This window comes from Notolepis coatsorum (genome assembly GCF_963971535.1).
Source record: "Notolepis coatsorum genome assembly, chromosome: 18".
Lineage (NCBI taxonomy): Eukaryota > Metazoa > Chordata > Actinopteri > Aulopiformes > Paralepididae > Notolepis > Notolepis coatsorum.
Window position 1 is genome coordinate 78954683 of NC_140182.1, and position 16041 is coordinate 78970723.

At 40.0% G+C, this 16041-nt stretch overlaps 1 protein-coding gene and 1 long non-coding RNA gene across 3 annotated transcripts in view; both read right to left on the reverse strand.

The window, feature by feature from the left end:
* Nucleotides 1-1001, reverse strand: part of LOC311244890 (uncharacterized protein) — a 77569-nt gene extending 76568 nt beyond the window's left edge. For both annotated transcript variants that reach the window (XM_084334579.1, XM_084334578.1), the window contains exon 1: nt 873-1001. In XM_084334579.1, coding sequence (XP_084190705.1) covers nt 873-939 — 67 coding nt within the window. In that variant the 5' untranslated portion in view covers nt 940-1001. The remainder of the gene's footprint in view (nt 1-872) is intronic.
* A 13797-nt stretch (nt 1002-14798) lies between these two features.
* Nucleotides 14799-15666, reverse strand: LOC311244875. The gene is made up of 5 exons (XR_014620721.1): nt 15546-15666; nt 15403-15450; nt 15232-15312; nt 15057-15122; nt 14799-14928 (listed from the first exon to the last, which is right to left on the reverse strand). It is a non-coding gene; the product is annotated as an uncharacterized lncRNA (long non-coding RNA).
* Nucleotides 15667-16041: the final 375 nt, after the last annotated feature.

A 16041-nucleotide genomic window follows, 5' to 3' on the forward strand; every position in this document is an offset into this window, starting at 1 on the left:
CAACTCTGTACACACATCTTATTAGCACTATTACTTATAGTACTAGGCTAATTTATATATTTTATGTCCAGTTTAATCAACTGTACATTGTATATTACTATTGCACGTTACTGTTTGCACTCTGGTTGGATGCCAAACTTCTTTTTTTGTACTGTACTTTTTTAATCGAATCGAATCTAATCTAATGAATGCTGTTGCTTTAGGACTGACTAGGGACACTTCACGGCTCTTCTCTGTCTTGTCCTTGTTTGTGGCGTAATAAATCTCTTTAATTACAAATGTAGGCCTAATTCTTTGGTTGTTGTTGCTTGAACAACCTGATCCTGTCAGTTAACTTAATAGCCTGTACATCATTCAGATTGGTGCTGTTTTAACACTCGCTTTTAAAGAAGTCAGATCACTCAGATGACGTCAAGGGACTCGAGTAGACCTCGAAGAGAGACTCCTTTAAACAGCCCTTTTAATTTTGACACAGTTGTCACCGCGCGCGCGCGCACACACGCACAGAGCAGTACAGGTAAATCACACTTCTACGCAAAGCTGCATCTACGTCTGTACGTCACACAGCCTCCGCGTGCAGGTACGGTCGGTAACGTAATAACAAACGTATCGTGATCAACGGGTCGGGAATGGGATACCGTTCGATACATCACACGTTTCCTCAGTAGCTATTGTGAAATATAAATGTATTTCAATAAAGCTGCATATTATTTTAAATAACGCGAAACCTACTCGCTGCAAGGTGCAAAGCGAGTGCGTTTATTTATAGCGCTACAAAACATGGTCGGCGACCGTGTTATGTAAAAAAAAAAAAAAAAAAAATTGTCATTGTATAAGTCGCCATTCTGTCACAATAATAGAAGTATCATCACCTTGGCTATCGATAGTCGTCCTTCTCCTCCGGTTTATGATATCAGTGTGCGTGTTCGGTAAAGACATCTCAGCTACTCTCTAACGGCTTCGACCACACAGTGTCGTCACGCGCTCCTGCTCATCTTGCTCATCTTCGAGCTCGAGCTCTCCAGGCGCGCGCGCTGATTCATGGTTTTAGAGACCATGGCATTGTGGGAAGCGTAGGCCTCTATAGCTGAATATTGAATTCAAGTTAGATTATCTACCTACTTTAGTTTATACTATGTCTACCCATATAACTAATGTATGATATCATGTACAATTGTGCTGTATACAACGTATATACATTTATATATTTATATTTACCACATATATCCATATCTGTCTGAATATACCTGCATATTATATTCCTATATACACCTGCATATAACCCATATTTAACTCTGTATGATAGCATGTACAATAATGCTGTTTATACCGCATATATTTACTCTTACCGTAAATATATCTATCCACATCTGTCTGTACATACCTGCATAATCCTTATTACATATCTGGATACTGTATCTATATCTGTACTGTACATATTTATTACCTACTCTTACTAGTTACGCTGCTGGCCAGTATAACTTAATACCATAGTGTATTTATACCTGTACCACTGTACATATTAATACAGGGGGCGACAGTGGGTAGGTAGAGCAGTCATCTGGTTATCCGGAGGTTCCCGGTTCGATTCCTACTCCTCCCGGGCAGTGTGTTGAAGTGTCCTTGAGCAAGACACTTAACCCCTAATTGCTCCCGATGAGCAGGTTGGCACCTTGCATGGTTGCCTCCGCCATCGGTGTGTGAATGTGTGAGTGAATGGGTAAAATGTGAGGAACAAATTGTAAAGCGCTTTGGATAAAAGCGATATATAAAAAATGCAGCCATACTACAACTCTGTACATACATCTGCTTAGCACTATTACTCAGTAGTACTCATTTATATATTTTATACCTAGTTTAGTCACGTGTACATTGTATATTACTGTTGCACTTTACTGTTACATTTGCATGCCAAACTTATTTTCGTTGTACTGTACTTGTGCTGTATGATGACAATACATTTTAATCTAAAATGACGAGGTGTCATTTGTCCAGGCCTACTTTGTTTCTCAAATGTTGACAGGCCTAGGTGACAAGAGCCTGTGTTTAAGTGGGGAATCAGAATGTTTCATACTGTGGCAACCAGGGCAAAGGTAAAAATTTTACCTTTGCCCTGGTTGCCACAGTATGAAACATGTTGATTCCCCACTTAAACACAGGCTCTTGTCATTTGCCATCCTGCTGTTGATCTCCAATGTATCCCACATTTGTGTGACGTTATCCCAGATAACATAGCTTGTCATCCAATTTCCGTTGATATTTAATATCAACGGAAATTGGATGACAAGCTATGTTATCTGGGATAACGTCACACAAATGTGGGATACATTGGAGATCAACAGCAGGATGGCAAATGTGTTACATAGGTAGGCTAGTCATTGTTATTATTGTTGTATTTGTTATTTATTGTAATATCCATACTTTTATTATTATGCACTTTGCTACTAAGTAATCTACTCTGCCTATATTACTACCTACTATGCTAATATGTCTATACTACTAGTACTATGCACTCAAGACTGTAGTACTCAAGTTCGACACTGTTTGATGAACAATCTTACTTGCCCTTAGCTGCCAGAGTTGTACCCTTCCTGCTGACTTGTTGTACACAACTTGTAAGTCGCTTTGGATAAAAACGTCAGCTAAATGACATAAATGTAAATGTCATACCATGTAAAACATTAGGTAAGTATAGGTAAGTTATCTCATTCCTAATATATTATAGTTGATATAGTGCTATATTCACTTATGGTACTAATTAAAATGTCTATGTTCCTCATCTCAGGTAGCTTCCGCCCCTTCGTGTAGAGTCTCCTGAACGCCTGGTTGATTGACTCATCAAGGGGTGGGTGGATAAAACCTGAGGTCACAGTCATTCAGGGCCTTTGGTCATTATTATTATTTGGTGGTGTGTGAACCTGTTGGTTCTGTTGGTCTGCTCAGGGCCGAACCTAGCACATTTGGTTCCCTAGGAAAGATTAACCCTTGCCCCCCCCCCCCGCCTATGTCTACCTATAGGAAGCTCCGCACCTGGGTCTGCTTACCACAGGAGGTTGGTTGTGTCTTGTGACATGGTTGATGCTGTGTTGCTTTGCCTTGCCTTGTTTAGTTTCCTCTTGGTTTTCCTTATTGAGTAGAGTTGAGTTATTGTTTGTTAGTTGTTTATTCCTTGCCTTGTTTTGTTTGCCTTATTCCTTGTTTGTTCATGAGTTCCATTCCCCTTTATTTAATAAATATTATTTACTTAAGCAGTAGCTCATGACAGGCTATGGTATATGGTTATTATATCACAGCTAAGGATCCGTAGTTCAGCCCAACGCAAAGCTAGTTTTTCTCCTCAAACGTGGAGTGATACCGACATGTGAAAAGGAATTAGAATCATAGCTGTGGATATACCATTTATACGCTCATTATACCATGGCTATGAACCAATCAGATTGCTTAATTTGAGCTACCCATTTTATAATTTGAAAATTTCTTGTTATTCCTCTTACCTCCTGCCTGGACTGGTAGTACAGTTACTGAATGGCTCTGGGTTCACAACAACCCTTTCCCATTATTTAACTATGCGACAGAATGGCAGATGCCTAGCCAACTTGGCAAAAAAGAGGGCTGACACCCAAATAATAGGCTCAATCTCGGACTCAAACAGGGTCAGGTCCTTTGACACCAAAACTATTAATAAAGAGTTTGCCTCTTTCTATGCCCAACTCTATAGGACTGAGCGACCCAATGGTGCTCTCTCTGACATGCACTCCTTTTTTGTTGATTTGCACCTCCCTAAGGTATCAAAACAGTGGCGTCATTTCAGTAAAAGGCAAGGTATGGCGAGGAGGGGGGGGGGGGGTGAAGGGGGGTTTTCCCCCCCTTGGTGGAATTTGTTTGTCAAATCAGTTGTGCAATAGTCACTTTTGGTGAGTTGTTTCTATACAATTCAGTTATGACATTTAGGTATGACACAGGACTACACAAGCATTTTTAGTATTCAGATTCAGATTCAGAGTTTTTATTTGCCACATGGAATCATACAATCAGAGTTTCTTCATTACACAATCATAAATAATATTCCATGGACAAAAGAAGCAGGAAGAAGAATAAATCTTATAGTTACCTGCCCCTTATTCCTAAACTAATTTTTTTTTTTTTTTTTTTTTTATTATTGCAAAACAGAAATTATTAAAAGTCAGTACTCAACACACAATGCATAATGAAACTAACAGTCAAGGTGGCTAAAATTACATGCAAGTACAGAAACAAGACAAAAAAAAGTCTATAATAATATTTTACCGTATACAGTGTATATCCAACCAAATTAACAATTATACAAATGCCTTATACAGGATATACCCCTAATACCTATTTTCTAAAACCCTACACACATATGCTCCAGCTCGAACCCCCCCCCTCCCGGACCCCTCCTTGGATAGTACCTCCATTATCCCTCACTCCTAACCAGACACTACCATTATAAGCTAGCTTTTATTCTCTCCACCACTTCTAACCACATTGACATTTTGGATTCGTTGAGACCCAGAATTCTTGCTGTAGATATTTCTTGATAAATCACATCGAGATATGTAAGAGACCAAACTTTCCGGCACATTTTTTCTGGTTGAAACCAGCGTGATGCGATCAGTTTTTTAGCTACTGTGATACCCGATAAAACCAATCTCTTTAGCTGTGGATTTACTGCAAACTCAAAAACATCATTCAAAAGCAATACAGAGGGGTGTACTGGTATATTCCAAGATACGAGTTTTGATAATTGATGGGTCACATCTTTCCAGAATGCCTTAACTGGTGGGCAGTCCCAATACATGTGCATAAATGTCCCTTCGTCTCCATTTGTACATTGGGAGCATTTGAGTCTTGTTTCAGGCCCATTCTGTTCAGTCTTATAGGAGTCAAGTATGTCCTGTGAATATAGTTAAGATTGATTTGTTGATGGTCCGGGTTCCTTGATGTAAGACGGACATTTGCCCATGCTTCTTGCCAATCAAAGTCACTTTCCAGGTCTGGTATATCCCTCCTCCAGACAGTGTCTAGTTGGAGGGTTTCATACGAGGACGTTAGTAATTGATAATAAAAACCTGATACAAAACCTCTCAATGTTTCTCTTTCATAGAAGAATTTGTGGTATCTGTGGTGTTCAACTGGTATGTCTAATGGAACACCGTGAGACCTCAAACATAGGCGTAACTGTATGTAAAAAAGCCATGTGGACTCGGTGAGGTTAAACTTTGTGCATATTTCTCCATAACTACAAAAGCCCTGGTTATTAAAAATATCCCCTAATGAGTGTATGCCTTGCTCTTCCCATATAGGGAATCTTATAGGACATTTTTCCATTAAGAGTGCATTGTTATTGAATATGGGAGTGTGATTATGCCATTTTTGAGGGTTAGGATATTTTTTTTGTGTTTCCCGCCATGTTCGGATTGCATGTGTAATTATGGGGCCAAATTTCCGCTCACAGTGCTTGATTGGAAGTTTAGTGTGTGCTATGTCCTTCAGTCTCTGTGGAGCTACTATGTTTTCTTCCAATTCTCTCCAGGATACCAAAGCCTGGGGATCAAACCATATTGTCAATGGTCTTAATGTGTAAGCCTTAAAATATTGGAAAAAATCTGGAACTGCCATGCCAAAAAAGTATTTTCTTAATGGTCGGCGTACAACCTAATTTATACAAATAATAATGTATACCATTATACAAGAAACTCACAATGCACAGTTAAACAAAGAAAAAATTAAATAATAATAATAATAATAAAGAATAAAGAATAAAAGAAATAGAGAAAAAAAGAAAAGAAAAGATCTCACTATTCAGATCACATTTGATTTTCATACTGACTAAATATTTCTTTTTTATAATTTTTTTTTTAATTGATAAACACTATTACATCCCTTAAGCTCGCTATGGAGAGAATTCCACAACTTTACACCAATAACTGAAGGACACATCTGTGGTACGTGCAAACTGATGTTTAAAATTGTATTTTCTCCTACTAAACTCACTTTCTAAATGAAAAAGATTTTGTAGTTTTTCTGGCAGTGTATTATTTCTTGCCCTAAACATAATTAACATTGTTTGAAACTTAACCATGTCTTCAAGTTTAATTATTCTAGATTTAATAAATAATGTATTTGTGTGTTCTCGATAACTCACTTTATGTGTGATTCTTATGGCCCTCTTCTGTAGTATATATAATGGTTTTATATTGGTCCCATAAGTATTCCCCCATACTTCAATACAATAACTGATATAAGGTGAGATGAGTGAACAGTAGAGTGTTCTCATTGCCTCATACTCTAACACATCCTTTACTTTATTCATAACAAAAATACTCTTGGACATCTTTTTTTTAACGTGTGCTATGTGCGATTTCCATGTTAATTTATCATCCATAATCACACCAAGAAAACGAAATTCATTAACTCTCTCTATATCAACTCCATCTATTGTCAGTACTATATTTTCATCTAGTTTTCGATTGCCAAAAATCATAAATTTAGTTTTTTTCAGATTCAGTGATAGCTTATTTACATCAAACCATTTCTTTAGCTTTGTCATTTCATACACAATATATTCTGCTAGTTCCTTTAAATTATTTCCAGAGCAAAAAAAATTGGTATCATCAGCAAACAAGACAAACTGTAATAGTTTTGAAACATCACAAATATCATTAATATATAAAAGAAAGCGTTTGGGCCCCAAAACCGAACCTTGCGGTACCCCACATTCAATTTTCATGAGATCAGATTTGACATCTGCCAACTGCACATATTGTTGCCTATTGTGGAGATAACTACTCAACCATTCTAGAACCATTCCTCTCACACCATATGAGCGTAATTTAGAAATTAGAATATTATGATCTAAGGTATCCAATGCGTTTTTTAAATCAATAAACACCCCTATTGTTAATTTCCTTTTATCTGTTGCTGTTGTTATTTCTTCAATAATATTCATTAAGGCAGTCGCTGTTGATCTGTTTTGCCTAAAGCCATACTGGCTTTCACTCAGCAGTTTGTTCTTTTCCACAAAACCATCTAACTTATGCGAAAACAGTTTTTCAAGCACTTTTGAGAACTGTGAGAGCAATGACACTGGTCTATAGTTAGTGAAGCTGTGTTTATCTCCTACTTTGTAAAGTGGGATCACTTTTGCTACCTTCATCCTGTCTGGAAAAATACCTGTCTGAAAAGAAAGATTACAAATATAACAGAGAGGTTTGATCATACAATCAATTGTCTTCTTCACTATAATCATATCTATCCCATCACTGTCAATGGATGTCTTATTCTTTGACTTTGATACAATGGATATGATTTCTGCTTCACTGACATTTCCCAAAAACATAGACTGCAGTACTTTACTATCTCCTCTCCATCCTTCCTGTAATGGTTCATCGTGTTTTTGAATGGCATCTGCCAGATTTGGCCCCACATTTACAAAAAAATAGTTGAATTCATTAACCACCTCATTCATGTTTTTTATAGTCTTACTATTACTAATGAAATGGCTATAGCATTTTTATGGACGCTGATTTATTTCCCATTACCTTATTTAGAATGTCCCATGTGCCCTTTATATTATTTTTATTTTCGCCTAACAATCTATTGTAATAATCTTTCTTAGCCCGTCTCATAATTAATACTAACTTATTCTTATACACTTTGTATTTAGTTTCAGCAGTCTTTTTTCTACATTTAATAAAATCTCTATAAAGTTTGTTTTTCTTTTTACATGCATTCTCTAACCCCCTCGTTATCCATGGTTTTCTATTGTCATTACTTTTTTGTTTATGTTGAACCATTGGGCAGTGCCTATCGTAAAGTGTCCGATAGATATTCAAAAAAGTATTGTAAGCAGCATTGACGTCTTCTACATAGACCCCCTTCCATTCTTCATTCAAAAGATCATTCCTGAACATGTTTACAGCATCATCCCTTCTTAACCTTTTATATCTGTACCCATTCTCCTCCTTTGTTCTCTTCAATTGACAATCAAAAGTAACAAAAACAGGTAAGTGGTCACTTATATAATTTATAACTAATCCACTTATGATGTTATCCTTAAAGCTATTAATAAAAATATTATCTATTAATGTAGCAGAGGTTTCTGTTATTCTACTTGGCTTGCTGATCAGTGGATATAACCCTCTTCCATACAATAATTCAAAAAAATCTGCTGAAGCCTTATGCTTAGAAACCTTTAGTAGGTCAATATTATAATCTCCACAAATAATAAATGTCTTATTTCTGTTTACCCTACTCAACAAATCATCCAATGTGTCTGTAAATGTTTCTATCTTTGACCCAGGTCTCCTGTATATACAAGTAACAATTATATTGCTTATTTTTTCCATTTCGATTTCCACCGTTAAACATTCCATTATGTCATCAATAGCCATTGTCATATATCCAACTGGTTTACATTTAAAATCTCCATCCACAAAAAGTGCCACACCTCCTGCTTTCTTACTTGTTCTGTTTATATGATATAGTTCATACCCGTCAATGTGGAAATCAACACCCCTTTCATCCTCCAACCATGTCTCCGATAAGGCTATCAGCTTAAACTTGCCTTTAAGAGTATTCAAATAATCATTAATCTTATCAAAGTTTTTGTAGAGGCTTCTACAGTTGAAATGTATTAACGAAAATGTGTTATCTAATACTATACATTCACTAAATTGTTCCTCAGTATAATAATTACAATTGGCTTCAATGGAATTAAACACATGTCTTTCTGGGTCGATATCGCATTCAAAGTCTTGTATTTTATCATCACATAAATATTCGTCTGTTGATTCTGTCATATTTCATGGAATATATATATATATATTCAACTGCTTTGCATTTCAAGTCACCGTATTCAAGACGCTATAAAATGGGAACGTATTGATGAAAAAATTATTTATTTAAGGCATATTGAAGGGACGGTTTATATAGTGTCAATTGACAATGAGAATGGACAGATAGCAATAATATAAAGTATAGATTTAGCTCTACAAACAGCCTCACGCACAATGAAAGGTTGTTTTGATATGCTGGCCGTATAGAGTGGGCTCTGTCTAATCCCAATGGCCCCGAATGTGTTAAGGGTATGCCATCTGGTAAGGCTCCGTGTCCGGACGGTTTCGGATGCGAATTCTATAAGGAATTCGGTCATATTCTCTTGGATCCCCTGTTGGCAATGCTTAATCACTCCTCTGAGGTTGGAATATTACCCCAGTCCCTAAGGGAGGCCAATATTTGCCTTCTCCTTAAAAAGGGTAAATGCCCTGAAAAGTGCGCCTTCTATAGGCCTCTATAGCCCTACTTAACTCGGACCAAAAATTGCTCTCCAAGATCATGCGCCTAGAAAAAGTGCTCCCTTTCATTATTAATGAAGATCAGACTGGTTTTATTAAGGGTAGGAACTCTACCGACAACATGAGACGGCTCCTTAATATTATAAAAATGACTCGTGAGATGGACCTCCCCGCGGTGGTTCTGTCTCTTGATGTGGAGAAAGCATTCGACCGTGTAGAATGGCCGTATTTATTTCTAACCCTTGCAGAATTTGGCCTAGGAAACACTTTTATTGACTGGATCAAGGTTCTTTACAACTCACGGATGGCGGCGGTCCTGACTAATGGGCTTAGGTCTAACAACTTTCCCCTACAACGGGGGAACCCCCAGGGGGATCCTCTTAGCCCTTTACTATTTGACATAGCCATAGAACCACTCGCTCAGGCCATAAGGCAGTCAGCCGCGATCTCAGGTATTAGGGTGGGTGAGAGGGAGCACAAAATCATTCTTTACGCGGACGACGTACTGATCTATATCTAAACCTGACTCTTCCATTCCATGTCTAACCTGCATGATTTCCACATTTGGAACCTTCTCGGGGTACAAAATTAACTTCTCCAAATCCGAAGCAATGCCACTTGGGACGCTTAAGTCCATCCCGATCCTGCCCGAGCCCTTCCCATTTCGGTGGTCGCCCTCCGGCTTCGTTTATTTGGGAGTGTTTGTGACACCCACCTACGATACGTTGTTTAAGGCCAACTTTCCCCCTCTCTTAGACACCATAAGGGCAGACTTAGTTAAATGGGCCCCTTTACCAATCTCCTGGCTGGGTAGGATAGCCCTCGTCAAAATGAACGTACTCCCCAAACTATTATACCCTCTCCAAATGATTCCAGTGCTGCTGACAAACAAGGTTATCAAGGTGCTAGAAGGCTGGCTAAGCTCATTCATTTGGAATGGGAAGAAACCGCGTCTGAAAATGGCCAAATTACAGATGGATGGTGATGATGGGGGTCTAGACCTACCTAATATAAGACATTACCAACTAGCAGCACACCTTAGGGTACTTGTCGGTTGGTTCAAATTAGACCCACTATCAATCTGGCTAGACATTGAATCCTCGCAATCTAAGTCCCCCCTGTGGAACCTACTATTTATCAAAGACTTTAAGTCTGTTAGGAAACCATGCTCTAACAACCCCATCACGCTATGCTCCATCAAGGCCTGGAAGACCGTCCGTAAGGTGGAGGGCCGAGCTAATCTGACCTCTCCTCTTACCCCGGTCGTAGGCAATCCTGACTTTAAGCCGGACCAAATTGGCGGCGGCTTCAAGACCTGGCATACGCAGGACATAACCAATCTTGGTGACATGTTTGATGGCCAGACCCTAATGTCCTTTTTACAGTTGCAGCAGCATTATGGCCTATTGAAAACGGATTTTTTTTAATATTTACAAATTAGGCAGTTCTGTATCATTAAGGGGCTCCGCTTGGCATCACTCATGCACTCCCTCGCGTACGTGCACGCGCACTGAATAAATTCCACAAATGTACCTTTAATACCAGTATTAGTCTGACTACACCCCTCATCAGCTTACCTTCATAAGCAGGTGTGTGGTCACCTGCTCTCCTCCTTCTCGCTTTCACCACAAGGAAGTGCCTCGGTAGTACCCCACTTGACGTGTTGATTAGTTGAAAAGAGTTGTGACAAGTCTACATTGTGCTTAATTTTTTCTTCTCTCATATCTGTTGTAAAGAAAAAGTTTGGGTCATAATGTATTCTGCAGAGAGTAGACCCGCTAGACCTACTCTTCACCAGCGGTTCTCCATTCCCGCCTCCGTCGTGCGTTCTGGTGCTGGGCTGTTGCCACTTTCATGGTTGCCGACCCAGCCCAGGAGACAGCCGATGGATAGTTTGCCTCTCCGAAGAGCCGAGGAGTCGGTGCCGTCGCTCCGGCGATGGCCTGATCTCGACTCTGGTTCTTCTGGTTCCAGGGAATCGTCCGCTGGTGAACGGTCGGTTGTTTTGGAGCCGGAGGATTTGCGACGCAAACTTTTCGCGTCTGCCCGTTCACGTCGCAAGATGGTAGCGTGCAGGCGCGAACGGCCTGGGTTTGGGGAACTGCTGGAGACCAGCGAGGATGCGTCCGGCTCTGGATTTCCGATGGAAACTGAGGACTTCATGGAAGAGGCGGACGGATTCTTGTATGATGGTCCCGTGGAGGAGAGTATCCCTCCTCAGGAAACACCGGAGGGGGGAGAAATGGCTCCATGGGGCTCCCTGTTCGAGGATGTCGAGGAACCACCTTGGCCTCATCAGCAGGATGCCCTACTGTCGGCCACATCAGACTGTGGCTCCTTGACCAGTTGCAGCCTGCTGCATGTGAGGGATGCGGGTTCGGTGGAGGAAGGTCCGCAGGGGGAACTGCTGGCTTTGTTTCCCGAGCTCATGGCGGTGCCATTGCCTGCACCTGTCCCTGATGATCTCATAGGTCATCGCTGGCAGCGTCGCCTAGTGAGAGGGGTGGACGTTGTCTACCCATTTTCCCCTCAATGGGGGCCTATGTTCGTCAGGGTCAGGCGGTTTCCAACATCATGGGACTAACCCCCACCTACGTACCAGTTACGCGGGTGTCGGGGTTAGTCAAAGGTATGGGGGAGGGCGTGCCTCGGCTTGACAGTCCGATGGCCGCTCTCCTCTGTCCGGATATGGTGTGGGAACCCTTATGCAAGCCGGTCCTCCAGGGGAAATCGGCTAGGCGATTGGTTATCCTGCCAACTCCTATTACAGAGAGGAGTCAAAAAGGCAGCATTTCCCAATAGGGGGTATCTGCAGAGCCGCAGAGCCAGGCTGGACGGGTTGGAGGCAGTCTGGACAAGTATTAGTGGTCTGGACAAGTATTTGCACTACTGCGCACCATTTTCAACTTCACTTTCGTTTACATAGGTACATAGACAGTAATGTTACATCTAGACATTTATGACATGTAATAATAGAGTAAACTTGTAAATAGACAGTAATGTTACATCTAGACATACCAGATCTAGTAATAATAGAGTAAACTTAACTTTCGTCTCAGTAACAATGTTCATAAAGTGTACATCTAGACATGATGTGTACATAGACAGTAATGTTACATCTCTAGACATACCAGATCTAGTAATAATAGAGTAAACTTAACTTTCGTCTCAGTAACAATGTTCATAAAGTGTACATCTAGACATTTATGACATACCAGATCTAGTAATAATAGAGTAAACTTAACTTTCGTCTCAGTAACAATGTTCATAAAGTGTTGAGTGCTACAGTGTAGGTTAGTTTATTAGGACAAGTGCATGACAGTAAGGTTAGTTAGGGTTAGATTTTTTTTATTTAGATAATGGTTGAAGTAGTGAGTCTTTAGTCGACGGCGAAAGATTAGACGGGATTCGGCTGTCCTAACTGGGGTGGGTAGTTCATTCCACCATTGTGGGGCAAGGACTAAGAATAGGCGACTTCTCTTTGATGACCCGACTTCTCTTTGATGACCCTCCCGGAGCTTGGATAGGAGTAGGAATAAACTGTACATATACAGCACTGTTTGAACCTGGCACACAACATACTTCACATGTCATTTTTCTTTTTGTGGAGACGAAGATGATGAGTACCGGTCTTCTCCTCAGACATATAAAATCATTTTTCTTTCACTCTAAAGGAAATATGTCTCACATACAGTAGACCCCCCCTATACTTTGTGGAGACGAAGATGGGAGGCCCGTCTGTGGACCTGATGATGAGTACCAGTCTTCTCCTCAGACATATAAAATCAGTTTTTCAATACAAATACGACTCAAGACACAGAACATTAGTATGCAAAATAAAAAATGAACACAGATTTTGAGTGTGAATGAAAACTTTATTTCAACAAGATTGCAGAATGGGTACAATACAGTACGGCTCAATACACACAATTGTTAAGGGGATGCAGACCAGAGAAAGAAGTTTTGTCTTGTCTTCTCGTACTAAAAACGTGACTGTTAGCACAGAGACGGCTGCAGTTACACACAGGGCCATTTTCGTTTCGTTTTCAGGGTCAGTTTCGCTTTTCAGAACGCAACGTAATGGCAGGCAAGTTAGGCCCAGTCCACACGAGCGCTGGATTTAATATAACCATGATTGTATGTGCGCAGTTGCACTGTTCGGCCACACACAACCGGGGATTTGCTACACTGCAACCCCGGTCTTTGAAAACCGGAGTCCAGGGTGAAGTTATTTTTTTGTATTTTATTTTTTTATTCTTTTTTAAAACAAACATATAAACAAACATGACAACACACGATAAGATATACAAGCATTAATTGTCAGGGCACATCCAATGAGATCACATTTTGGTTAGTTGTTTTATATAAGATATACCCATAATACCTGTTATCTAAAAAAAAAAACCTACATACATATGCTCAGCTCGAACCCCCCCCTCCCGGACCCCACCTTGAGAAGTACCTCCACCATCCCTCGCACCTAACCAGACACTACCATTATAAGCTAGCTTTTATTCTCTCCACCACTTCTAACCACATTGACATTTTGGATTCATTGAGACCCAGAATTCTTGCTGTAGATATTTCATGGTAAATTACATCGAGATATGTAAGAAACCAAACTTTACGGCACATTTTTTCCGGTTGAAACCAGCGTGATGCGATCAGCTTTTTGGCTACTGTGATACCCGATAAAACCAATCTCTTTAGCTGTGGATTCACTGCAAACTCAAAAACATCATTCAACAGCAATACCGAGGGGTGTACAGGTATATTCCAAGATACGAGTTTTGATATTTGTTGGGACACATCTTTCCAGAATGCCTTAACTGGTGAGCAGTCCCAATACATGTGCATAAATGTCCCTTCGTCCCCATTTGTACATTGGGTGCATTTGGAATCTTGTTTGAGCCCCATTCGGCACAGTCTTATAGGAGTCAAGTATGTCCTGTGAATATAGTTAAGATTGATTTGTTGATGATCCGGGTTCCTTGATGTAAGTCGGACATTTGCCCAGGCTCCTTGCCAATCAAAGTCATTTTCCAGGTCTGGTATATCCCTCCTCCAGACAGAGTCAAGTTGGAGGGTTTCATACGAGGACGTTAGTAATTGATGATAAAATTCTGAAACAAAACCTCTCGATGTCTCTCTTGAGTAGAAGAATTTGTGGTATCTGTGGTGTTCAATTGGTCTGTCTAATGGAACACCGTGAGACTTCAAACATAGCTCTAACTGTTTGTGAAAAAGCCATGTGGACCAGGGTGAAGTTTTGCGGTTTTGTGTGGGCATAGCAACCAAGGTTGGAGGGAAGGAGCAGAATTAATTATTCGATATCAGTATAATAACTGGACTTTGAGAAGTCTTTATTCATGCAGACAGACACGCAGTTAGTTGGGTCGCTGATGCGTTTGAGTCTCTGCACTCCCTCCCCCCAAGGGCAGCATCGCTCATCGGTGAACCATCACATCTAAATGCCATATGAACACAACAAAAAGTAGCTCTCATCTGTGTACCTAAAAACAGTTCTGTAGTCTTCATCGCCAAAGCCAGAGGTATGCTCTATGTATTTCGAGTCCAATAATAGAATCTCCTGTATGCGTGGCTTCAAGACCTATAATGGGTATGTAAAAATAAGCACAGCATGTCAGTCAGGTTTCTGTGGGAATGTGGATTCTGCTATTCTCCCAGAACGGCAGACATGATTAAGTTTATAAGACACGCATTACTAATTTCACTTACACATAGCACAAAGTGGTTTTCGGTCCAGGCTGGAAAGACTATTGCATGTTTCATCTTCATGTCAGCCTAATATTTATGAAACATGAGTTTGCCATTAGAGTAGGGATGTGCCATTATGCTTATTCAATTTACTAACTGAATAATTATATTTATTTCATCAATTAATTACACTTACCGGAAATGAAGCTAACGGGTTGATACTTCGGTCCTTCCAGGTAGGAACAACATACATGTCTTCTATATAAATGTCCATGTCCTGATGAGGAAAAAACAAACATGATTATTAATAGTCTGCCTTCAGTACCAAAAGTTACTTTTAAATGTGTAATTAAAAAAGAGGTCATACACGTTTCAGAGCCAGTTCACCAATGAGCTTCAGGCATGCATTTCCAATCTGCAAGAAATCACAATTAAGACATTATAGTGAACATGACTGAAACTCTCCCTTCGGTAATAAATGTTAATCTGTTAGACCATGTGACTACTCACAGTTGAATCCATATAGCTGTTCAACCCAAGGCTCCAAAACTCATCCCGTGTCAAACAAGTTTGTCCTTCCTTCACAATTATTTCTTCCGAAGGCCTCTTTCGGTCCAGGACATAACTGAGCTGAAGATAATAACCATTGTTGTGATACAGATGAGTAGTTTTACATAGAAAGTAATTATTTGTAGAAATTTGCCTACCAGTTGTTGTTGGATAGGGTTTCGGGACTTCGCCCAGGGTTGGTCTGGTGAGTAGTCATTGTCCACTGGAATCTCAAGTTCTACAGGGATGGACATACACAAAAATATAAGAGAAATAGTAACAATGTTTAATAAAACTAATAGTGTAGAGGTAAGAATTACTGTAGGTAGGCATAGGTTTTTATAGGCCTGCTTCTGCTGCAGAAGCCAGGTTCTATGGTGTAATAGTTAGCACTCTTGACTTGGAGCAATTAAGAGTTCACTATTTAAGGTGGTGGGTGGCAGTTTAATATGATTAT